Below are 26,826 nucleotides of genomic sequence, written 5' to 3' on the forward strand. Positions count from 1 at the left end.
GTAAAGGGACCCCTGACCATTAGGTCCAGTCGTGACCGACTCTGGGGTTGCGCACTCATCTCGCATTATTGGCCGAGTGAGCCAGCATATAGCTTCCAGGTCATGTGGCCAGCATGACAAAGCTGCTTCTGGCAAACCAGAGCAGCGCACGGAAACGCCGTTTACCTTCCCGCTGTAGCGGTTCCTATTTATCTACTTGCATTTTGACGTGCTTTCGAACTGCTAGGTTGGCAGGAGCTGGGACCGAGCAACGGGAGCTCACCCCGTCACAGGGATTCGAACCGCCGACCTCCTGATCAGCAAGCTCTAGGCTCAGTGGTTTAACCACAGCACCACCTGGGTCCCTGTAAAGGTACTTATCACACTGAATATTCAGGTGTTTGGTGTTCACCACTCATACAAGTGCACCTGCAAAGAGTAAAATTCAGGTAACATACTTAATAACATTGAGACGATGATGTGGAGAATCCCCGTTATCTGCTAAACATGGAGTATACCAGCTGTCAAAAGCCCAATATTAACAAAAGTTACTGAACTTCTCTGACATTATGTTAAATACTCTGTGTTCTCTGTTTTCATAACTGCAGCCCATTTTACCCTGAATAGCAACTGATGCAGTGAGATGCAATTGCATTAATGCGTCAGTGACCTATCATAACAGTCACTGCATAGATGTTACGATTTTATGCTAGATCCTGCTGCATTATGACAGTCATGATTAGTTTATTGATGACTCCATTAATTCAGCTGAAAGGACAGACATTTCAGTATTGATTTTCTAAGATATTCATGTATAGGTTTGGCAGGTCAAAAATATCATCTTGTCCAATTTACAGCTCTTTGGAATCAGCAGCCTTTCCAGACTTATTAGCTTTACCTATTATTAGGGGATAAAACTCAATTAGCACTTCCAGTCTATCCTACGAAAAGAAATTTCCCCAAGGTATAGATGTGTTGCTTAATAATTCGCCTAGCCAGTTATATCCTGTTTTTAGTCAGTATGTGAAAGCTTTGGGAATATTTAAGTAATACGAAGAGAATCAGATTGCACTTCACATTTCGCAACAAGTCAATACAAATGCTTGGCTGTCCTTTTGAAATTTGGTCGGTGTTGTTGAACAATTATTCTCATTAATCATTGGTTGCTTTTAAAATGAAGTCAAACTTTTACATTATGTATAGTGAAAAGTACATCAGATGGTGTGTTTTAGGGTGGCTGTGGTTTTTTTTTAAAAAAAAACATTGGCCATTTTTAATCTCTTAAAATAATGACATTGAAAGAAACCAATGAGACTGTTGACCTTGACCACTCCAAGGTGTGTCATTAAGAATAATATAAATTGGAAAGGTATGTAAGTGTCAAAATGTGACATGAATTTGACCCATCTCTGTATGGCATATTACATAGGTATGCTCATCTGGTAGCCAGAAATGGATGGGACAACAGCACTATGCAGATATTCAATCTACTGTATACACTATAGATCTACACGACTGGTGAGGGTTAAGATCAGTCTCTCTAGCTCTCTCTCTGCTTAACCTTCACAGTTTGAAGGTCCCTTTGATAAGAGCCTGTATGTGTATACCATAACACATGTGAGTGCTACAAGATTGATATGTATTGAGATGTAAGTGTAAAATGCAGACAACCCATTAAACATGTGGATGCTGTGGACAACATGAAGTCATTAACAAAGTGGGCATGACCCAAAGTGGATCCCACCACTGAAGCAGGTCTACATCGATTGTGTTGTTTAACTTCATGTTAAATCCAGGTTTGCTGAATTTATAGTGGCTAGTGATTATGTCTCCCCCAGTTTAGATTGGGAAATGTACTGCTAGCAACACTACACTAAAGAAAAAGCAATAGTGAGTGAGAAACAGCCAAGCTTGTTCTATAAGGTGCTCAAAACTGACGGTTGGATTGCTCTGTTAAGAGTTTTAAACTAGCTTAATCATTTAAAACAATTCACCTTTCAGAGTTAATAAAGTTTTGGAAGGTGTGGCATCATTTGTGCTCAGCTGACCTTGACAAGAGAGTAATAATGAAAAAGGGTCCTCTTGAAACCCAGAGTTGTGCTGATATTCTTGAGAATGGTGACAATTGCAACAGACACTGACATTCCAGTGCGGATTCCAGAAGAAAAGCACATGTTGTTAAAATTTACTATCTGAATCTTTGTCACATTTCCCCAATGGATCTTTTTCCTATTCCACAAACTGAACAGCTTACACTGATCAACTTCTGACAGTACTTGAGTACAGCCATCATACTTTAAAAAAAAAAACCAAAACCAAAAACCAAGACAGAAGTTGGATACATCTTTCACACTCAAGAGTAGATTTAGTGATGTTGACTAAATCATTTTCGGAGAAAAGGAGAGGGAAATGGTGCATTGCATGCTTCCCAAATACATACAAATTGTTTTTATTAGCATGAAGCTTTATAGCACTCTGGGTAGGCTTGTCTGAATAAGAATGTTTTTAGCAGGCATCAGAAAGATTACACTGAAGGAGCTTGCCTGATATCAATAAGCAGGGGGTTCCAATGTGTAGGTGCTGCCACACTAAAAGTTCAAACTATTACAATTGTGGAATGGGTATTATGTGGCACTGTTAACAGTGTGGGTCCTGTTGATTGAAGTATGTTCATGTTCTAAATTAGAATGGTGAATGTAGCTTATTCATTCATTTGGATATTCCTAGTGATGTGGAATTGTCCCATCAGAAGCATCTCCACTGTTGCTGGAGGTGCATGTAATTTGGACCCTCCTATTATATTATATTCCATCAAATGTCAGCCAACAATTCTGTTCCAAGTTCTGATGTCTTTCTTCACACTATTGAAAACACACACACACACACACACACACACACATTTCAAATAAATTCATTTCATTACTGTCCCTTTTTCTCATTTTTTCCCTTCCACTTACTAAGGAGGCCTTTTGGTACCCGTGGAATGACAATGATCCATTTTTTTCAGACTCTCATTGTCTGCTCTGCTTCTGAAACACACTTAGGCATATTCAACAGAGCCACTCATGAACCTGAGTACCTGCCGAACTGGAAATTAAGAAAGAGACTTTCTAAGGTACTTAAATAGTGGGCTAATGGCTCTGACGCTCATAAATCAGTATGAAGTAAGTGGAAAGCTATAGCTGCTCATTTGTACACTTGAATATGCATCTCTTTAGGAAGTGAAAATCGATGAGATTTGTCTTTCTACGTGCTTTTTATTTCAAAACATTTGTCGTGCATGTGTATGCATTGTGAACATTGCTCCACTAGAGGCTGCAGTTCTCTTCCAGGGACAGAGCCACATATGCCCTGATCTGAAGCCAGTACTGCTTTTCCCTTCAACATACCCAAACAGAAGCAGCATGGGACTAAGACCAGTGCATGGAGCACGATCAATACAGCCAATATGCATAGTTTGTTTGTTTACTGGGTATGGAGGAAATATGTCTCATTCCTCAGTATTTCTGCTCCCAGAGCAGCTAACAAATCAGAAACAAACAATTAAACCACATATAAACAATAAAAAACAGCAAAACAGTAAGAGCATAAAATCATAACAGCAAAATAAAACAAATTCAACCAGTATGCAGCAAACAAGGAAAGTGCTATGGGTCCCATATGGGTAGAAGCCTTTCACATTTTTTGATCCAATTCTAATTCCAATCAAATACAGGTGCAAATAAGAATAATCTAAAACAAAAAACATGGGGCAATATTTCTTCCCACATCCAAGCACACCAAGAACTGCAATCAGTGAGGATCTTTCCCACTTTTGTCTTAATTAGTGATCTTGTTGTGCTGTTATGTGGTATTCATTTTAGTTGACTGTATTTTGCATGTCAAAAACACCACTACTGCACTATTTGTTCCAGCACTAAAAAAAGAGATGAGATTTGGCAGCTGGATTGCTTTCCTGAAAACAGTGTTCTGAAGGCAGCGTGCCACAGCCCAAAGGACCCTTCCCCTGACTAGTACCTTCAACAGAGAACCTGTTGTGGTTCAACATATTTATAAACAACTTGGATGTAGATATTCGGGGGATGGGGTGCTCATCAAATTTGCAGACGACACCAAACTGGGACGGGTAGCCAATGCTGCTAAACGCAGAATCAGCATTCAATATGACCTTAACAGATTGGAGAAATGGGCCAAAACTAACAGAATGAATGTCAATAGAAACAAATCACTGAAGCAGGAATAACCAGCTGCACAAATATAAGATGGGGGCCACCTGGCTTGCCAGTAGTAAATATGAAAAGTATCTAGGGGTCTTAGTAGACTACAAGCTTCAACAAAAGTTGAGAGTCAACAGTGTCCTGATCAAGGGAAGTAATGGTATCGTTCTATTCTGCCACAATTTAACAAAGATATTGACAAGGTGGAACATCTGCAGAAGAGGGTGACCAAGATGACCGAGAGTCTGTAAACCAAGTCTTACGAGGAACGGCTGAGGGAGTTGAGTATGTTTAGCCTGGATAAGGAAGAATTGATGCTTTTGAATTATGCTGCTGGAGGAGACTCTTGAGAGATCCATGACTGCAAGAAGACCAAACTTATCCATTCTGAAGGAAATCAGCCCCGAGTGCTCACTGGAAGGACAGATCCTGAAGCTGAGGCTCCAATACTTTGGGCCACATCATGAGAAGAGAAGACTCCCTGGAAAAGACCGATGTTGGGAAAGTTTGAGGCCACAAGGAGAAGGGGACGACAGAGGACGAGATGGTTGGACAGTGTTCTCGAAGCTACTAACATGAGTTTGACCAAGCTGCAGGAGGCAGTGGAAGACAGGAGTGCCTTGCATGCTCTGGTCCATGGGGTCACGAAGAGTCAGACACAGCTAAACAACAACAGCCTGGATAAGAGGACTGAGATGAGATATGATAGCCAACTTCAAATATCTAAATAGCTGTCCCATGGGAAATGGAGCAGGCTTGTTTTCTCTTGCTCTGGAGAACCAATAGATTCAAGTTCCAAGAAAAGAGATTCCAACTAAACATCAGAAAGAACTTTCTGACAGTAAGAACTCTTTGACTGTGGAACAGACTCCCATGAGAGGTGGTAGACTCTACTTCCTTGGAGGTTTTTAAGCAGAACTTAGATGGCCATTTGCCATGTAGGATCTAGTTGAGATTCCAGCATTGCAGGGGTTGAACTAGATGATCCTCAGGGTCTATGAAAATGGCCTCTAAGATGGACTTAATATGTGCAGGCAGGTTTGTGTGCAAAAAGGTGATCCCCAAAATTATTTTATGTCACATTATATCTATGTGCAACAATTTTGGTTTAGGGCTAAAGCAACAAATTAGGTGCAGATACTTTGAGATACTTTGCAGATGTTATCATGCGCTGCTTGATAACATAGGGTGAGGGGCTATAGCTCAGTGGTATAGCTAAGTATACAAAGTTTCTTGGTTTCAATTTGTGTACATCTATTTGCTCATGATCTGGGAAAGTCTCATAACCAGAACCTTTGAGTTGTGTTGCCAGCAAGAATTAAGAAATCTGGGCTGGAAGTATTGATGATCTACCTCAGTATAAGTTAGCTTCATAAATATATGCTGTTAACATTCCCATCCTCTTCTAGCTTGGACAGCATTTGAAACAGAAAGTTGAAAGTGAGCATTCGGATGTTTTCTCAATGTTATCTGGGACAACTCATGAATCATATTTGCCTATATTTTGGAAGAAGATGGGAAACAGTCACATAAACTGATTTTTTACAGGAGTAAAAATGATTCAAAGTAGCTGTAAAATCATTTACTGATATCCAACTACTTTTTGCAGTAGTTTGGCAGATTCTCTACATCAAGAACAAATTTGATTTAAGATTTGTAATAAGCACTTACATCAATAAATTACAACAGATTGGTGATTAATAGTATTATTTATATGCAATATTTTTGTACCTGTTATAATGCCGCTGTCTGCTTCACAGGGATTAATTATTTTCATAATTTTGTCTAAGTAGTAATATAGAAAATGTCAAAAAGAAAATTAGATTTTCAATTTCCAGACACAGAAATTTAATTAAAGTCAACTCATAGTCAAAGGAGAACATTCTTCATCACTTTTGAGATGTGGCAACGATGCCATGCAAGAGACCAAAGCTCAAAAAGTAAGTCTAGGAATATTAATTGAAGGCTTACAAGCCTGTGCACATAGCCCAAATGGTCTCTGGAGTTTGTCTACTGGAGACAAGTTATAACTAAAAGCACCTGGTGATGGTTTTCCCAGCTGAACACTATTCCTGCTTATGGAACACTCTCACATACAAACCATTAGGAATTCTAATAGAGGGAAGATTAGATGCCTTCATTTAAATAAATAAATTTCCAGGAGCTCACCTTAACTTAGAAAATGGAGATGATAATTTAACTGTACATAAAGACACCTTCATTAAAAGCCAGCAAATTAAAGTAAGCAAATTAAAATCTGAGTCTGAATAGATGACTTTTTATGGTTGTGTATATCATTTATTTAAGTATTAACATCCCACTCTCCTGGTTAAAGCTTCTAAGCTTCTACAAAGTGGTTTAAATAAAACATAACCAAACCAATATAAATACAATGTAAACAGTCATAAAACCATGTGAATTATGAAATACATTTAAAACATTAAATAAAATAACAGCATAAAAACATCCTGATTGAGACCAGTAAGGATAAAATGCAGAACAATAATTAAAAAAACAAAACAAAAAACAGATGGGTGTCAGCAACTGAAAGCAGACTGAAAGACACAAGTTTTAAAGGCCCGTTTAAAATGACATAAAGAGGGAGCCAAAGACCCATCCTATGGGGGGAAGTTCCATTAAGACGTGTCACCACTGAAATGTCCATGCCATTTTTTTGCCCACCATTTTACTGTTTTGGGGCAGGGGGGGGGTGAGAAAACACAAATGTGGTGACATGGGTGGGAGTAGAAATCTCTCTTCTATTCACTTGTTTTAATTTGCCAGCAACTGCCATTTTAGATGAGCTGTAAACCGCATTCTATAGGCAAATAAAACTAGTTTGATTTATTACCCTCAAAACTGTGCTTTTCTTCGCTTTTTATCAGTGTGAACCAATTTAGTATATCATTGCAAGTAAGTGAAAAAAAATAAATTCAAGAAAATGTAGTTACTACGTTGAGCGAATTTGCTCATTAATAGCTGTTTCTTCTCTAAGCATATTTTCCTTCTGCTTTTATGTTTCCTACAATGTCCATTATTTAAGCTGTCTTAAATAAAATGATGCAAAAAAAATTATATGTCATTAAAAACTTCTTTCTTTCTTTTTTTAAAAAACCCACTAATGCAAAATGGACAGTATGACCATTTAAATTATTTCCAGTCTAGTCTAGTGTTCATGTGCTGAAAAACAGATAAACTCTGGATTTATACTACTGAACATTTTCTGTTTCATCATACTGAAGCATATTCAAGAGAACATGAACCACAGAAGAATTACTAGGGCCTTCGTGATTTAAAATATCTTTTTAAAATAAGCATATAAACCAGGCCTGCATATACCATAGCCTGTACCTTATCTAATGAAACACAGCCTATTATCCATGCATTTTGCTATGCCAGATATTTGACAGCCCCCCCCCCCCGGTAAATTTATGAATTTCAGACATGAAACAAAAATGGAGCTTATTGAGTCCCTTTTGGGCCACCATACATGACTGGTGGGCTATCTTCAGTTTGATTGAAAAGGGAGAGCAAAAACCACATAGAAAACACATGTTAGGATACATTCTGAACCCAAACTGTTTTTTGCAATTTGTTTATTTTTATTTTAATACATTTTTTATTGTGAGCTACCTGGGCTCTCTTTGGAGAGGAAGGGTGGACTGTACAGTTGAAATAATTCATAAATAAGGAGCTTGTACTATCTGTACTCACCTCTGGCCAGCCTCCATGTCTGAGCAGGGTCACGCTGAGAGGTTTTGGAGGTGCAGATATAAAATGTTTGAAGGGATACTTTGAAAGCTGGCATTGGGGCCAATCTCTGCCTTCAAACCTCACCCTTCTCAGCCAGGAGACTGCTCAGGTCTGAGGTAAGGATGGGGAGAAATTCAATTCAGGAATTAACTCCATAAACTGAAACAGCCTTCCTTCAAAATATGTACTTCTCTGAATTTTGCAATATAATTCTCCACCCAAGAAATGTTTACATAAATGCATATACTTGGGAAAGTTATTCATATGTCAGTGAAAATAACACACAAAAATGCATTATATTAAGGGAAATTCCTTTGCAAAGAATGTGTATACTAGGCACAATTGCATACAAGCATGTGTACCGTGTTTCTCATATTATAAGACATGTCTTATATTTATTTTTTCCTCAAAAAAACACACTATGGCTTATTTTCAAGGGATGTCTTATTTTTTTCCTCCTCCTCCTGCCGCGGCCGGCATTGCTGCTGCACCTATCACTATGTCTTATTTTCAGGGTATGGCTTATATTCCTTGAATGCTTAAAAATCCTGCTATGGCTTATTTTATGGGTATGTCTTAAAATATGAGAAACAGGGTACTTTGGGTGAAATTCTCACTAAAATGTTGAATTTTAATACACACACACACACACACACACACACTGCTGTGGAAATGGGATGACTTAAATTTAAGACAGCAAAAGCAAGAGACAAAGGACTGAAATTGACCATATTCACAAATACCCAATCTAAGGAGGGATGCACTGAGAAACCAGGGGAGCATTATTGCACATTTAATTTTGTTTGGATGAAAGGAGATATTCACACACAGATTTTGACACATGCACAGTTCTGTTTCAGCTGTTTTGTGAGAATTTTGCCCACTTTTTGGTATTTCTGCAAAGCTCTTGTTTCTCCCAAACATGCTCATACTTCCCTCTTGTGTGTGACTGGTGGTGTCATTTTGGCTGAGTAAGCATCAACCCTTGTCCCATGAACACTGGAAAGAATGGGAAATATGTCAGGAAGAAAGCTAAAAACCCTTCTGCATCCATTTAATCCTGAAAAGTTATATAGGTGAGGAGTGTGTACCAAAGATTTAAATACGATGGTTGATATGGGTTCAGCAATGTATTGACTCAGCTGCAAACCTTTGATGACTGCAGCAGTTATCACTGACTTTTTTCTGCCATGGGAATGCAGTGTCCATGCCTCTGATCCCACAGCCATCATACATTAGGAACTGTATGTGGCACCACACGTTTCAATTTCCACTTTCCCTCATTGGCTTTGCTATGTCCTATCAGCTCAGGCTACTTTACCGCTCAATTCTTCTGGCAGCGAGACTGTCAAATATATGAGGTCCTTATGTAAGTTAGTGAAAAATTGAGGATGGCAATTATTAGACTGAATCCAGACAAAGACAGCTCCTGTTAGCAGACACCAGTGGCTTGAGAACCCACCACCAATTATAACTCGCTGTTGCAGGATACTCACATAGGAACCAATTCCCAGTAGTGTTCTTATTTTGCTCTTAAAGAAGTGTGTGTGCCACCCCCCTCACCATTTTTAATAATAGTCCCAACAGCAACTAGAGGTAACTTTATTTATCTGTGATAATAGAGAGATTACCTCAAGATACAAAAAGCATTTTACAGTTCTGATGGGAATTGCTTCTTTTTCTCAGATCTCTTTAGAATATGTCACAAATATGATGAACTCTTCAGGAGTAAATGGACGCAGAGCCATTTTTGCAAAATGCTTGCAGCAATGTAAAAGCTTGCAATTCTTAGCCTCGCCATTCTTCTCTTGGCATTCCTACTCTATGACATGTTTATACTCCCTTGTGGGCTATAACCCCACATAGTTATCATCCTTCCCCCACCCATTTTTAATGGAAAGTGGTAGGGTTCATGTTAAAATACGCTGTGTGGTTTTCTGTAAGTGTCATTTTTTTCAGATGAAATTTCAGTGCCCTTTCTACTAGCTAAATAACCATAAATGTGCTTTCATGCATATGCAAGCCAATCTCTCTAAGCACCTTATTAATTATTTCAAAGATATTTAGAGGTCAGTACTCATGGAAATGTCTATGCGTGAAGACTCATTAATTCAAGACACCATAAAGAGAAATGGGATAGAGTTTAGTTACCATAAGACGAGAGAAACTATTCTGTAGTGGGTTTTGCTCCTAGGTGCAAAGTCTCATTATCTACACACAGAATGGGTTTAAATCAGGCATCCCCAAACTGCGGCCCTCCAGATGTTTTGGCCTACAACTCCCATGATCCCTAGCTAACAGGACCAGTGGTCGGGGAAGATGGGAATTGTAGTCCAAAACATCTGGAGGGCCGAAGTTTGGGGATGCCTGGTTTAAATCATAACTCTGTCTTAAATAATCAGGCCAGCTATTGTAAAAGCCCTGACATCTGAATTGAATTCTGAATTGACATGATTAGACATTGTCTAATGAATTTTAACCCTCCAAAAGAGTGGGGAGGTCCCATCACTCAGTGCTAGAGTACATGCTTTGCACGTGGAAGATTGTGGGTTCAGTCCTGGTATCACACATCAACAGAGTCAGATAGCAGGTGATGGGAAACACCCCTCTCTGCTTGATACCATGGAAAGCCTCTGCCAGTCAGAGTAGACAATAGTAGGCTAGAAGGATAATAAGTATAAAGCAGCATCTTATGTCCTCATAAATTCTAAACAATACTTGCTATACTATCTATAGAAAACAACTCTACACCAGGTAGTATTTTTCTAGGTAATCTATCAGATTGTAACTTAGGTCTCCTCATTCAGGTATGCCAGTTATGGAGCACAACACACACACAATCTCAACCTCAATCACATTACATTCACCATAAGGGATTTATGGTTATTCTGAAGCCTCTGGCAATTATTGCTTCAGCTGTCGTAATGTCACAAATAGTGGAGCAGAGGGTGTTCAGCCAATGGCAGCCAAAAGGCCCAGGAAAGAATGAAAGCCGGAGCGAGGGAGGCTAACAGTGAGAAGGGTCAGAGTAATGTGCACATAGTGAGGGAAAGTAGATTGGGAAACCTGGTATTCACATATTAATCTGAAATAATATGAGAAATATTTGTTCTCTGGCCTCTAATCTATGGTTGCTTCCAAAGGAGATATCTACTGTGGAACAGCCATGCCCCCCACCCCTCGTGCACTCACTTTTAATAGGGCATCTGCATGACACTGTGATCACAACATTTCCCCTCTGTTCAGCTTTCTTTCTAAAACACATACATCACACAGCTGTTCAACAGGTTGTTTGGCGAATCATTGCTTTATAAAGAGAATAAATAAATGTTCTCTGTGATGTCCTTCCTTTCTAAGAATCAGCTTAATCATTTTAATCCTTCCTCTTCCAAATATTACCATTATCTTTATATCCATTTTCTTTTTCCTTCCTAAACTGAAGCTAATGGGTGACAGGATCATGCTTGGAAATGCAGCAAGGGGGAGCATTCAACATTTTCTCCACACATAATGGGGGGGAACTGTTTTGAATGGTATTTTTTTTTACAACCAAGTGGTGTATAAACTTTATGAAATAAATAAACATAGAGGTCCCAATGATAATTAGTCTACTCCCCTCATATTTGGAGCAGGGGAAACAGGCCTGCCCACTTAGTGACAGATTCTAGAAGTCTGGAAAAGGAGTTGCTATTCCATTTCCATCTTAAAGCAGAATCGAAATGACTGTGTGCCACTAAATCATCCACATCTGGAAGCACCCTATGTGTAATGACCCTGCCATTAAGGCATATGAGTTACAAAATTGATTTGAAAAATGCTATTTGTACAAAATACATTTTTCACTGCATATTTCATGCATCTATGAAACACATCTCTGTTCTCAGTTACAGCGATCCAGTGAAGTAAATCCTGTTATTTTCTGTAGGGTTTTTGACCTCTAGATTTATCCAGATATATATACTGCTAAAATAATGGGGGAAAGAAAGTGCACCCTCCTTGAATCCAGTGGTTTTACATATGAAGACATAATAACAATCATCTGTTCCTTAGCAGGTCTTAAAATTAGGTAAATACAACTTCAGATTAACAATAACACATGACATATTAAACTGTGTTATGATTTATTTAACAGAAATAAAGCCAAAATTGAAAAGTCATGTGTGAAAAACTAAGGACACCCTATGATTCAATAGCTTGTAGAACCAATTTTAGCAGCAATAACATGAAGTAATTGAAGGACTTTATCAATCTCACACTGTTGTGGAGGAATTTTAGCCCATTCTTCTTTATAACGTTGCTTCAGTTCATTGAGGTTTGCTGGCATTTGTTTATGCACAGCTCTCTTAAGGTCCCACACAGCATTTCAATTGGGTTGAGGTCTGGATTTTGACTGGGTAGGTCATTGCAACACCCTGATTCTGTTCTTTTTCAGTCATTCTGTGGTAGATCCTTGGGATCCTTGTCCTGTTGCATGACCCAATTTTGGCCAAGCTTCAGCTGTTGGGCAGATGGCCACACATTTGACTATAGAATAGTTTGGTATAGAGAGGAGTTCACGGCTGACTCAATGACTGCAAGATTCCCAGGTCCCGCGGCTGCAAAACATGCCCAAATCATCACCCCTCCACCACTGTGCCTGACAGCTGATATGAGGTGCTTGTGCTGATATGCTGTGTTCGGTTTTTGCTAAATGTGGTGTTGTGCATTATGGCCAAACATCTCAACTTTGGTCTCATTCTGTCCAAAGGATGTTGTTCCAGAAGTCTTGTGGTTTGTTCAGATGCAACTTTGCAAACCAAAGCCGTACTGCCATGTTCTTTTTAGAGAGATGAGGCTTTCTCCTGGAAACCCCTCAAAACAAACGGTACTTGTTCAGTTTTTTTCTCATTGTACTGTCATGAACTTTAACATTTAACATACTGAGGCCTGTAGAGCCTGAGATGTAACTTGGTTCCCCTCCCCCAATTTCTCCAAGCATTGCACTGTCTGACCTTGGGGTGAATTTGCTGGGACATCCACTCCTGAGAAGACTGGCAACTGTCTTGAATGTTTTCCGCTTCTGAATAATCTTTCTCACTGTAGAATGGTGGACTTAAAATTGGTTGGAGGTGGCCTTAGAACCCTTCCCAATGGGCAGCAGCACTTGCTTCCCTAAGAGCATTGTGTCGTCTTTCCTCCTTGGCATTGTGTTAAAACACAGCTGAATGCTCCAGACCAGCAAACTTTGGCTTTTATAGAGTTGGGCACACTTGCTGATGATCAATTAAGCAAGGACATTTGATTAGCAGCCCCTGTCCGCTACTTAGCCTATTAATTCCTATGGAAGCAGTAAGTGTGTACTTAGTTTTTTCAGACAAGGTTTCTCCATCTTGCCTTTATTTCTGTTAAATAAACATGACATGGTATAAAATGTCATATGTCATTGTTCATCTGAGTGTATTTACCTGATTTTAAGACTTGCTAAGGAACAAATGATTGCTATATGTAAAACCACAGAATTCAAAGAGGGTGCCCTTTCTTTTCCCCATGACTGTGTATCTCCAGCAAGATCTGATCATTCCCTTGATCAAAAGCAGAGAGTCAAATGTTAATGGAAACCGCTGGCTATGATAATGATGTTATACAATTCCCCCCAAATAACAATACCAGAATGAACAGTGTTAATTTTAACATTTAAGCAAACTAAACAAAGCTGATACTTTGCCTCCTGTATTTGCACCCATGTGTGCCGAAGGGAACGGAGGAACATTATTTTTTAGCATTTCCAGGATTAGCCTCAGTGACACAAATAAGACTTATCAGTGGCTTGACTGGAGCTGAAGTAACCCCATTTTTAATTCAAACAGATCTATAAAGTAATGTCCAGAATACAACAAAACAGTTGTATTTTTGTACTGTAAATTGCCCTGTGACCCTCAAATGAAGGGTGGTATATAAATTTCAACAACAGCTGTGGTGTCAGTGTTTCTAAGGAGTAAGATCATAAGTATACCCTGAGACCTGCGGGTATAGGGTGGTAAAGAAACAACAACAACAATAAGTATGATTAACAAACTAATTTTAGAGTTTTTTTATTGACTTACAGTACAACCCTATATTCAACTACTCAGAAGTAATGGAAATGAAAAGTCTTCACTACGGAACAATCAGTTCTGTTGGGTCTATCTTCAGCTTCCCCCCGCTGCTCCATAATGTTAACAATGGCGCATTTTGACATATGCTCTTTAGAAAGATATTGGTTTATATATCACACAAAAGAAGCCATGTGGAAGCAAAAAGATAAATTAGTCTCAGCTACTTTGGTAAGCATCAATCTATTGTGTCAACTACATGTTTGCTTTTTTAAAGGAAAGCAGCAATTGAAAAATTCAGCCAGGAACAGAAGAGTGGCAGAGTGAGCTTAAATCTTTCCCCTTCTGTTGCTTGTCCACACAAAATATCCCCACAGCTGTCTAGTTTTGCCTGCAGAGAAAAAATATGAGGTCCCCATATATTTTATTCTGAAGATGGGCAAAACAGGGGTAGGGCAGTATTTCTGGTAAACAAACTGCAAGAGGAAAAGTGGGGTAAGAAGTTGCTTCACCAGTAGTTCTTCGACTTTCAATCACGGACCTATAAGACTGTTTTTCTTTATTCCTTTTTAAATGATGGAAAGTGTGCTGGAACTCAGTGTCACATCTAGTTAAATCCACAGCAGATGATATGCATGGACTGAGACATAGTTGAGGCTAAATTACTACTTAACAAGCTGAGAATAAAACGTAAGGCAAAAAAAAAAATCCATAGATTGCTGGAGTATGTCAATAAATCAAAAAAATGAATACTGATATCTTTATCAAGAAATTTATAGTCCCAAAGTAGTAGCCAACTAAACAGAGCAAAAAGACCAGAACTAAAATATGAATAACAACAACAACAACAACGATGACAACAAACATTTCAATTAAAAGTGCAATGTGTTGACTCTTGAATGTCATGGAAGTAATTTCCCAGTGAGTCCCAAACCATTTTAATACAGTAGTAGTGGTGTCAACTTGAAACTTAGTGCAGGGAAGAAAATCCCAATGACTTCTCCGCTGCAGCGGTTAAAATAGGATAACTACTAAATAATTGGAATTTGATAAACTGCACATGTGTCTTCCTGGAAGCTGATGCCTAAGGTGGGAACTCTTCTGATAAATGTTAGAATGAGCCTGCCTCGAAATTCAGCTATGGCCATTACTAACACGAGTGGAGATAATGAAAATAAACAGAAAACATTACACCTCTCCTGGATCCAATAGTTCTAAGGAACAGGATAGAAATCCATTGCCAGAAGTGGCTCATCTAGCATTAAATAAATTATTTGGATTGCAATGCTCAATGTGCCACAAAAGCATGGATATGGCATGGTACTGCCAGCAAATTTGACACCTGAGAGCAAGAAAGAAAATTAGCTGTTTTGCAATGTTTGTTGTTCAGCATGTAAGAATCAACATTTTGCTGTTTTGCTTTTTTCTGATATGTCAGCTTTTTCCAGAATCAACAACCATTTTTGATGCCTCTAATCCACATTTCTCTCCCTTGTCAAGCAGAAATGATACTCAACCTAACAAATGCTGCGGGTGATCTGCCATGCACTCAACACAGTGGTAATTAACAGAGATAACTTCACAAGCCAGGAAGGTTATTTGAAATTCCTGTTACATACTTTTCCTATTAGCTGTTGAAGATAGGCCAATGAAGTTAACAACTTATTTGACTCTAAAGAAGACATGTGGAGGTCATTCAGCTTTTCTTTTCTATTCCCCCCCCCTGCAGTTTATAGCTATCATCATTTAACACTTGATGATGATGAAATACTAATGTGAAAAAATATGTATGCATATGCTTATAAAAGAAATGCCCTTTAGAACCAAGATATAGCACTGCAAAGGCAGAACAGGACTAGAGGAGTTTTTCTGAAACCAATAGGCAGTCCCCCAAAAGAAGACAAATCATTATCCCATGATTATTATTATTTTTTAAAAAAGAGTGACAGATATTTGTCATTTGAGCTAGTAATGCCTGCCTACTATTTAAGCCAAGTAATATGAGAGGGGAAAAAATACTGGATGACTTACCCACACATGGGAGGGAGTAGCCAAGGTCAGGGTCATGGACAAACTGGCGATTGTTCAGCATAGTGACACCGTACAAATGAAAACAGTCCAGGCAAATGACATGGCGATGTATGCACTGGAATACCAACACAGGGCTCCTAAAAGGAAAGGGGGAAAAGGATAAAGCAGTTTGCCTTTATTATGCCATGCTACCGTATTCCTATGTAGCTTTGCTTCATGTTAGCAGTCATCCATGCTTTATATGGAACATATAAAGACATAACATCTGCCTAGAGAGGACTTACATCCCAAGACCTCTCAGATCTGCTGCATCAGCATGCTAGCACTGAGGATGAGGCTTATCAATGGCTGTACATGATTATCACAAGATGTGATGACACCGATTTTTAGGACTGTAATTAAATTAAGACAGACAGCACAGAGAGGAGAGGGGTGAATAATGTAATAGTAAGGACTGGAGGGTAGCGGGGGGGGGGGAGAGAAAGAACACCAATATGCAATTCAGTCTCCATCAATAACATCCTACAAGTTTCTGAGGATTGGAGAGGGGACATAAACCACAGAGTCATTGGTGATATTATGCCATAATTCCAAAAACAATTTTGCGAGGCATAATTCAACCTGAGCAGAATTACTGTATTGGCCCGAATATAAGCTGCACCTTTAGAATTCAAGGGGGAACAAGAAAAAAAAGACAATACCCGAACATAAACTACTCCCTTAAAATTCTGCAGGCACTCACACCCGTTCTGTTTTATCGTATGTCTGTTTCAGCAGTGATATCGTAAAAGCCAATTTTTGTAAGGTCGCCAATACAGTATATGGAATTACGACCATCGAAAGGAAGCCATCTACTTTAAAGCTATGGTGTAGCAATCATTATCAATAGGGATGACCTGCTCAAGTATTCTGCTTCCTTTCAAGAATAAACTTATCAGCCACTCAATAAATTAAAACACCCAGGTATAATTTGGCAGTCACCCTATGGGGTAATATCTGAATTACAGTTAACTTGCAAGTCCCCCTTATTTCAGTGTGCGTCCTTTTGTCTTCAGTGAAGGGCAATATTCCGTGCATAATCTTCTTTCAAAATATCCTTTAAAAGCCTCATACACTGTAGATTTCAAGGTAGTGTGTTGGTACCATTAAAAATATAATCTCAGTGTTTTAAGGGATTTTCGCAGAATAAAGCAGCTTACAAACTGAATTAAATAAAACCTCCCCACTACTAATCCTTATTAGTTGACCACTTGCTGTTCTGATTTATATAGAAAAAGAGACAGGCAGCAGACAGAATACTCAGCAGATCTCAGAAACTGTAGCTGATGCTTGTCCCTGGAGAACCGAGGCTGCAATCCTGCTGCATTCACTTACTGGGAGCAGTGCCATTAATCTCAGTGGGGCTGACTTCCAAGCACACAGGGTGAGACTGCATGAGAACAGCCACTATCATACTTGTGGGTTTTAATCAATCACAGGTGGGGCCCCGTTATCACTCTGCCAACAGTTCAAATGCTTCCAGCTATGCCCTCAAACACACTTAGGCTGAAATCATGTCTACTCAGGAGTAGGTCCTATTGAATTCAGTGGGGCTTACTTCAGTCCCAGGTAAGTGAGGTTAGGATTGCAGCCTCACTTCTTCTTTCTATCTAAAGTTGACTGAAAGTGGAGAAGAGACACATGTATCGCCTAGTTTTGACACAGGGCCTTCATCCCATCTTGTGGTTTTCTTCGACGACAGACAATGATTTGCAAAGGGAAAAGGGGGGGAGCCCGTGAATGAGGGGTAGGCTGCGGACAGGGCCTTCCACCAAAATCAGCACCACGTCCTGTACTCAATATTACGTTTGCTTGTGTTAACAAGGCTTTTGAGAACGAAACAGTTCACATTTGTTTAATCTACTTAGCAAATGGAATGAAGAAAGCTTCTTCTCACAGGTAATACTGTACGTTGAGGCATTTCCAGCCCTCAGCTAGGAATGCAACTGCGAAAACTGCCTGACATAGAGGTACATACAATGCACAAACTCCACATAAGGTTCCCATCTCACCAGCCCAACATGCAGAGTTGAGCACACAGGAGAGAATGGATAATGCCGTGTTTCTTACCTAGCCAACAAAACATCTATTGGGTTGTTTTAGTAGCATTCTAACTCCCTGCAGAAACAATTCCTCAGTAGCAAGGAATAGTTCTTATAAGCAGGTGAGCAAATAGACCCACCTGATTAAAACAGGAGGGGAGGGGCTGTAGTACAGAGGTGAAACATATTCTCTGCATGCAAAAGATCCAGGTTCGAACCCCTGTCCCAAGAATCTCAAGGTAAGGGCAGCAAAATACCTTATCAGAAACACTGGAGAGATGCTGCCAGTCAGTGCTGACAATACTGAGCTAGATGATGCAAGGGTGGTATAAAGAAGCTTCCTATGAAATACACACACTACCTCTGTTTTAGTTTTTCGAAAGCAAATCTGTATAATTTTCAGGGGAAACTGACACAGAACCTGAGACCCCTGACTGTCCATTACCCCTACTACTAAAACTACTGTTGTACCTTGGCAAAGAAAAGGGGAGAGGTAAAACTGAATACCTGTGTTTCCTCCCCGTCCCTTTATATTATCAGTATGGACTTGATGGGAAACCAATTAAAAAGAAGCTGTGGTGGGGGGTATTATAATTCTGTACATCCTTCCTCACCCAGTCCTAGCCCTCAGCTGAGGAACAGCAAGCCATGGATAATACGCGGCTGCTACAGAATCCTGGCTAAACAGAGAAAGATATGAAGACTGATCTTGTTTAGATAAGAGCCCCACTGGGAAATAAATTGTTTGAGTATATCTCAAAATCTCGTGACAGGTGTTATTAATTTATTGAGAGACAGTCCGGTGTCTAGGAATGCAAGAAGCTTTTTAGCATATGGAATTACCTGCAGACACAATAGAGGATTGCAAAGCTACATCTTTCACTGCCTGCTTATGAAAACCTTGAGTTAGCTTGCTCGCCTGTTAGTCCCTTACCTTCAGTTTCGGTGAAGGGGGTGGGGGTGGGGTGGGCGAGGGAGACCAAGCAATCTGAGCTTAAAGAGAATGTCACATTAAAAATCAGCAAGTTGACATCACTATTCTGAACTGCTTCAGAGGTAGCTAAAGCCTGCGGATATTTGTAAAGGGGGGGGGGATGTGATTGAACCTGTGAAAATCCCTGGGGTTATTTGTAGGTGACGATTGGATTTTTCTCACCCCTCCATCAAATATCTTAACCAAATAATAATAAAAAAGAGGGATATGTCTATATGGTTGACTCTCAAGGATTACATTCAGTGAGGCAGAAATAGACATATAGAGTCTGTTGCTGTGGAATAAATAAATGTGCTACTGCTCATCCTTCGCCCAAGAGGGCTATATTTATTATAAAATGCCCAAGAGTTTCCCATTAACGTATTTTTTTATTGGTTTTAGCAATCTTCTCCTAGCTTCAAAAGCTTTCCATATAAGCACCATAAAATCGTTTTCAATTTTGGAGGATCTCTATACTCTTCCAAAACAATTTTATCTGTTAACATCCACAGGAGGTTAGTAAGCATTTTTCAAGATGAGACACATCACTGGAAATAAATCTGCAAATGAACAAATACACCCAAACTCCAGAAAATCAAGGACGCTATGTTCACACATATAACCCCAAAATCACATTTGTTAACCTCAAAATCACATTTATCACCACCAAATCGGATGTATGATAAACATTCAACAGAGGATTCATTCTCTCATACTTGATAGAGAAGAAAGGCTGGTGTAGCAATAGTGAAAGTAAAAATTTCATTTCTACCGTAGCAATTTACATGATCATGGTAATTGTTTATATAGCCCAACTTCATTCTTTATCATTACTCAGTGATACCTGAAGGCAGCTTTCACTTCAACACCCAGTGCCAGACACTATCTGTGCAAATTTACTGCCATTAAAGCAAGATTAGCTAGTGTGTGCCCTGCCAAATGGTGCTGGACTACAACTCCCAGCATCCCAGACCATAACCACACCTGAACACTACAGTTTTCTCATACTTGCACTAAAGGAAGTACCTCTCTGATATTAAGGAAGTTTCCCTGGGATAGTTCCCATAACCATGAGAGTGTCGCGAATTCCTTCAAGGCACTTTAGCAGAAATGCTCAGAGTTCCAGGTTCTTCAGTGTAGTATATTTATTGTGAGCTATATATATATACAAATATCTACAGGCTATGATACATGAGGAGTTCATACAAATAAGCAGGGTACCTGGGCTGCACCTTAAGGCATGTAGGAAGACTTCTCTCTCTAAACCTCTCACTGACCACACCCTTCTATACAACACTCACTGCTGGAAAGGCTCCCCTTTTAAACCGATGACAGCCAATCAACTGGCAGCACATTACTGCTGAGTCATTCTGACCCAGCACTTCGATAGAAAGTACTGCATCAGCCAGTTGCATCAGCTAGTTTCACTTTATTAGTACTGTACACTCAGGCTTGCAGACTTACTATCTCACACAGCATTCTGTGTATCCTGACAAAGAGTTTAGCCTATGATTTTAACAATTAGAAAAATAATATAAAATATTTATTTATATACTGCTTAATGCCCAGATAGCTTCTAAGCAGTTTACAAAACATGAAAACCAATTGCACAGTGGTAAGGACAGTAACACGAGATGAGCGCCGCAACCCCAGAGTCGGTCACGACTGGACCTAATGGTCAGGGGTCCCTTTACCTTTAAGGACAGGATAATTAAAAAACACACCATAATTAAAAAACACAATACAACAGTTGCATGAAAACAGTAAAATATAATGTTCATTACTAAAATATACAATAAAAAATCACATTATAACAGCACAACAATTAAAACAGGAAACATGAGATCAAGGGGATGCCTTTGGTAAAGAGGTGCATCTTCAACAACCGGCAGAATGCCACTACAGATATAAATTCCCACATGTATTCTAAAGCAGTATAGTCTCATGAAGACTTCATCTGCTCTATTTATGAATCTCTAAATCAGTTGCATACAACACAGGAACCAAATGCTCAGTGAATTTCTCAAAATAGCAGCCACATTTCACACAGATGGGGTGTTTCAAAACCATAGACTTAATGTCCCTGCCTTTTCCACTGCTATCTCACAGAGGAATCCTGAAAGGCTATTCTCCAAAATAATCCTATTTACTTCACTGGGATTACTTCAGGGTAAGCAAACCAAAGAACACAGCCTAAATCTGTAAAATTGCACATCTGACAAACTACACAACTGTGAGATGTCCTGCTAAAAATAGCATTCATTTTGTGAGTTTGGCCTCGTACCATCTGACACATCTTCATAAATGGAAGATGATGAACAGCTCAGAACAGCTGTAAGCTAACCTACATTTACTTACTGTGCTGTTTTTAAAAGGGGGGGGAATACATTTTGCTTTTGTACATCTGTTCAGAGGATAGAGAACGAATTACCAGCTCACCATTCAAGTTATATCTGACCAACCTTTCCTTTTCACATGCCAGTGATGGGTAATAAAAGCACATGGAACTCCAGTTACAAATATATGACAGAAATTGTGACAATATACACTGTACACAAGAAGACAGGGCCCTGTAACTTTGTTGTATGCAAGAGAAAATTTCAGCATGACTGACCCTCCAAGTCTCCCTATTTTCCAGGAACATCCCTGATTTAGAGAAGCCATCCTGGTTTCTGATTTGATCCTGCAATGTCCCGCTTTTCCTTAGGAGGTCCCTATTTTCATTTGAGAAATGTTGGAGGGTGTTAAACATGTCTGGAAGCCTACAGAGAGCAAAGCAGCATGGTGCAGAGGTTGGAAGCAGGGAAATGGTGGCCAAGGCCAGGGTTAAGCTTGTCCACTGCAAACTGTTCCCACCCATAGCTACTACTAACAATAGAAGAAGCATTCAACAGGGTTTTATTGCATACTTTGCATTCACTGTGTAGTTAAGCCCTTGGATTCCAAGGATTTTCACAACAGCAGAAGTGTGTGGATGAAACTTTATCTTTTAACTGAAAGGTGAATTATGTAACTGCTCTGTTCCTTGGAGAAGTTTTACCAAAGCAGATACTGGCACTTTGTCTTTTACAGACAAACTTTACGCTTGGCTTCAATAGTTCAGTTGCTTCCAAAGATCAGATAAGTTGCCAACCATCACCCACAGAATACCGCTTGTGGCCTATAAAAAGTTATAGAACTGCTATTATCATTGTAGCTCCCATCTCGAGCCCTTCCAGATAAAATGTTTCTATGACCCAAGATTCCTTCACATAACTAAAAGTGTTTTGAATGAAGTACGGTACTTTTAAACTCTTCCATTACCTTTCTTCTATTTTCAGTAGAAATCAGCTTGATTCAGAACAGATACTTCACAAAGACATAAAGTTCCAATTCAAGCTACAGTGGAGAGTGGTAGTGGGGAAAGAAAACATAAATATGCCAGGGGGTGGGGAATGATCAAGATAATGTTAAGGACGCTATGGATTTTCAATAGGACAGCACATAAGCCCACCCATTGAAATCAATTGGCTTTACTATGGTTGGACTACCCACATTATTGATAACATTATAGTTCAGTGTTCTTCTAAAGCAGGGGTGGCTTAACTTTTTTTCAACCTGGGAGCTGTATTGATGGTCAGTCACCCCCCTGAGAGACACATGCTGGTGGTGAACATGGCCAATGGTATGTGCACACAGAGAGATATCAGACATGCAGCATACACATGCATTTCCTGCATGCAGACCACAAAGTGCACACTCACCACTCCTGCAGGCACACAATTCTCCCCCTCCCTCCCTCACACAAATACATAAGGACACACAGAGAACATTCTTAAAAGATCATCACCACCCTAGAGAGGATGCCCCAGCTTAACACTTTATGTTCTTAAAAGGGTAGAGTTTGAAATACAGCATACTTTTCTCTGCCTTTCAAAAGATAAATTTAGGTTTTTCAAGGGACAGTCTTACTCCAAAAGTAATGACTAAATGTCATCTAAGTTTTAAAATAAAAATATTAAGTCTACTGATTTATTTAGCGAAATTGGTTCCTGTCCTTCAGGAAATAGCTTTAGAAATAATAAGGCCAAATTTATTTGCGTTCCATTTTCGTTTCAAAGGTGATAATTATAAACCATGTTTTATTGCAAATCAAACTGGTAAGAAATATGCATTTCATTTAGCATCACCTACCAATGTAAATATAATTAAGCTTAATGAACTGTTTTTGCACCTCATGCTCCAGAGATTTTAAAACAAATGTAAATGCCAAGAACCAAATATTTTATATTTTGAGATCAAAAAAATGTCCTTTTATTTCCATTTTAAAATGAATGAATTAACATTTAACAATTAATTAACATTTTAAAAGGTTTACAGCATTTTAAGCTCCTACCCTCAGGTTGAAATAACCTGGGGGCACAATAAAAAAAAAAACAATTAAGCCCTTGTAGGTCCCATTGATTTCAGTAGTAAACATGCAGTGCAATACTATGCAGCTTTACTCAGTCATAAGTCCCATTGCATTCAATAAGGCTTACACTTTAGCAAGTTTGTTTTAGAATTCCAGCCATAAGCAAGTACTTAACTCTCTCGCTCTGAAATCAGTCTAACTTCCAAGTACTTAATTTTGGTTGGATGGCAAGAATATTGCATCACTCTCAGAGTCTGTTCTAATGGATAGAACCAGAGCCAGCTTTCACCTGAAGGAAGGAGGGATATGTCTTCCCATCTATCTCTAGCAGACACTGGTTCTATTCATGCACATTGACCAGCGCACCCCTGGATTCCCTCGCTGCAAATGTTCATGCTGCATGTGCACATGCCAGGGGTCAGTGCTAGGCAACATACACGATGCTAGGAGGAGGGGGCTACCTGGCACAGCCACACTCACACTCACACATTGCTCTTACACTTGAGTTTAACTTCTGAACAGAGCTACTCTATTATGTGTGCAGGACTGAAGTCTCATACTTTTATCCTGGCTCTGGAAGTATGCCTCTTTTGTGGTTTTCAATTAACCGCAGTGTAAATTGGCACATTTCTCCAAATGAGCATTACCTGTTTCTTACAAGAGTTTATTTCATTGCTGGCCTATGATGTAACTGCTCATTTTTAAGTGCACATGGTAACCACAGCCAGCTGAATTAAAAGAGAGAGATCTCTCAAGAGGAAATGACATAAAAAGTGCCATTAATAAGTACTTCTTATATTTTCTACAGTTTCTCTCTCCCCATCGCAGGGCCATTGCCAGGGAAGATAGGAGATGTAATCCTTCACTATCTGGAGGGCCAAAGGTTATGCACTCCCGGGCTAGGGATACCTGGATTCACATTCTCATGCTGTGATGAAGCTCACAGAATTGCCAGGGGCCAGTCACATTCAGTTGCTAAACTAGTTCACTTGAGTGGTAAGGATAAAAATGGGAGGGACCATCTGCTATGTTGCTCCTACAAGCTCTTTGAAGATGGGCATCTAGCTCACAGTAGCCCACCAGCTCCCACATCTTGATCCTAATGTTTTGGTGCATCCTCTCTTTTTATCTTATTTTACTGAAAACGATCAAAGGTTTTGGGAACACTGGAGAAGTGCTGAGCTTCTATCCCCCTTTGCCTCTAGTTCCACTTAACCTTGAATTTGTCCCTACACATGCATTAGGAAGAGGAACATAGGAACATACAAAGCTAGACCGTTGGTCCATCTGACTCAGTATTGCCTCCAGTGACTGGCAGTGGCTCTCCAAGTTTCAAACAGGAGACATTCCCAGCTCTATGTGGAGATGTCAGGGATTAAGTTTGGGGTCTTTGAACACAAAGCAGATGCTCTACCACTTAGCAATGGTACTTCGACAAATGAACACAAGACTACTTCACATCTAGTTATGTTTGAAAGACATTTTTTGTTGTTGTTAAAAGAAGGAAGTGGCCATGGGGGAACTGATAAACTAATAGTTTTTCCAATAAGTGGTCAGCCTTATAAAACCTTTAAAGAAGTTTTGTTTCAGTGCCTGACAGAAAATCTCACTTTATTTATACAGCCTGATTCTGCCCATCCCACTTTGGCTAATGTGCTGATGTGGCAGCTAAATCCATCACTGCCAAGTGAAACAATGTCATCCTCTAGTGTACTTCACTTCCTACTGAACTGAGAAAAAGAAAACAACCTCTTGCTAAAAGGGACTTAAAAACCCAGGAAGACAATGTTTAAAGCTCAGAACTGCCACAATGAAAGGACCTGAGGAATCCACGTAGGAAAGGCAGTTGTGGCCCAATCCCATTTCCACTCCCATCCCAGGCCCTCTAAGCAAGGATGCAGCTAAGGAACCCAGTTGGCCAAACTTCTAAAATTATGGTGTGGATGCTTGGGAATTTACATCTCTTCTCAGTTCTGTGAGGTGCTGGCTCCTAACGTGGATTTTGACTCCTAGAAACTTGAAATATCTTTCTAGCCTCAACTGTAAGGGCGGGGTATAAATAATTAAATTATTGTTATTGTTATTTGCATGGCACTTACAAGGTGCATCATGACTAGGGGATAATATACAGCACAGTGGTGTCCTGTTGCACTGGTGTTGGGATGGAAGCCATCTCTTAGGGCTATTGTCCATAAATTTAATTATATATCACACAACAATGTCCTTGCTTACCATGGTAATTGATAGTACAGTTCTGCTGCTGCCTATTTTGGTTTTCTCTCCCCAAAGAAAACCTGTAAGAAGGAAGCAGAGTGCCTCCCTTTTTCAAAAGGTAAAGGTAAAGGGACCCCTGACTGTTAGGTCCAGTCGCGGACGATTCTGGGGTTCCGGCGTTCATCTCGCATTATTGGCTGAGGGAGCCAGCGTACAGCTTCCGGGTCATGTGGCCAGCATGACAAAGCCACTTCTGGCAAACCAGAGCAGTGCACAGAAACACTGTTTACCTTCCTGCCAGAGCGGTACCTATTTATCTACTTGCACTTTGATGTGCTTTTGAACTGCTAGGTTGGCAGGAGCAGGGACCGAGCAACGGGAGCTCACCCCGTCGCGGGGATTCGAACCGCCGACCTTCTGATCGGCAAGCCCTTGGCTCAGTGGTTTAGACCACAGCGCCACCCGCGTCCCATTTTTCAAAAGGTAGCTAGGTCTATTAAAACTTGTGAGAAGTCAATGACATTTCCTCTGTCTCTTATTATCAAGCAGCAGTAGCCTTCAAACACCTTAAATCACCAAACCACAAGCAATTGTTTGAGCACTGAAGCAAGCACAGGTTTTATAAACAGCACCAAGATGGGGTTCCAGCACTCTTAAGGAAAGGACCATGTCTCTGTGAGCTGCCCTCACTACAGATGGCCATGGAATGAGGGGTGAGGCTTAGAAGCAAAACTGTTAGTATTCAGGACACATCACCAAGTACATATGACATGTCAGCTGTTTACACACCCTCCCATTCTGCCGCACATATTACTTTTAAAGTCAAACAAGAAGTGACAGAAGTGTAGAAATATCTGTATCCCACACTCTGGGAACACAACAGCTTAAAAAAACAAAACACATCTACCCAGACTTGTCAGCTGACAGTTTGCTTGTAGATGTGTTTCCTTTAAAGACATTTTCTGAGATGCCCCAATTTTAATAACTTCAGACAAGCAATAAAAGAAATATTTTCTGTAAAGCAGAATGGTAAACTCTAAAATTTAAGAATCACAAATGCTTCATTTTATGTACTCTCTCAAGCCTCCTGGGACCCTAACTTCTTGAACAAAAG

The 26,826-nt window shown here is 39.7% G+C and overlaps 1 protein-coding gene across 1 annotated transcript in view; it reads right to left on the bottom strand.

Annotated features, from left to right (window-relative positions):
- The window catches only part of PRKN (parkin RBR E3 ubiquitin protein ligase), a 611,971-nt gene that overhangs the window by 199,930 nt on the left and 385,215 nt on the right, over positions 1 to 26,826 (bottom strand). Inside the window, exon 7 of the mRNA XM_035108599.2 lies at positions 16,052 to 16,188. Coding sequence (XP_034964490.1) covers positions 16,052 to 16,188 — 137 coding nt within the window. The remainder of the gene's footprint in view (positions 1 to 16,051; positions 16,189 to 26,826) is intronic.

This window comes from Zootoca vivipara, chromosome 3 (genome assembly GCF_963506605.1).
Source record: "Zootoca vivipara chromosome 3, rZooViv1.1, whole genome shotgun sequence".
NCBI classification, from domain to species: domain Eukaryota; kingdom Metazoa; phylum Chordata; class Lepidosauria; order Squamata; family Lacertidae; genus Zootoca; species Zootoca vivipara.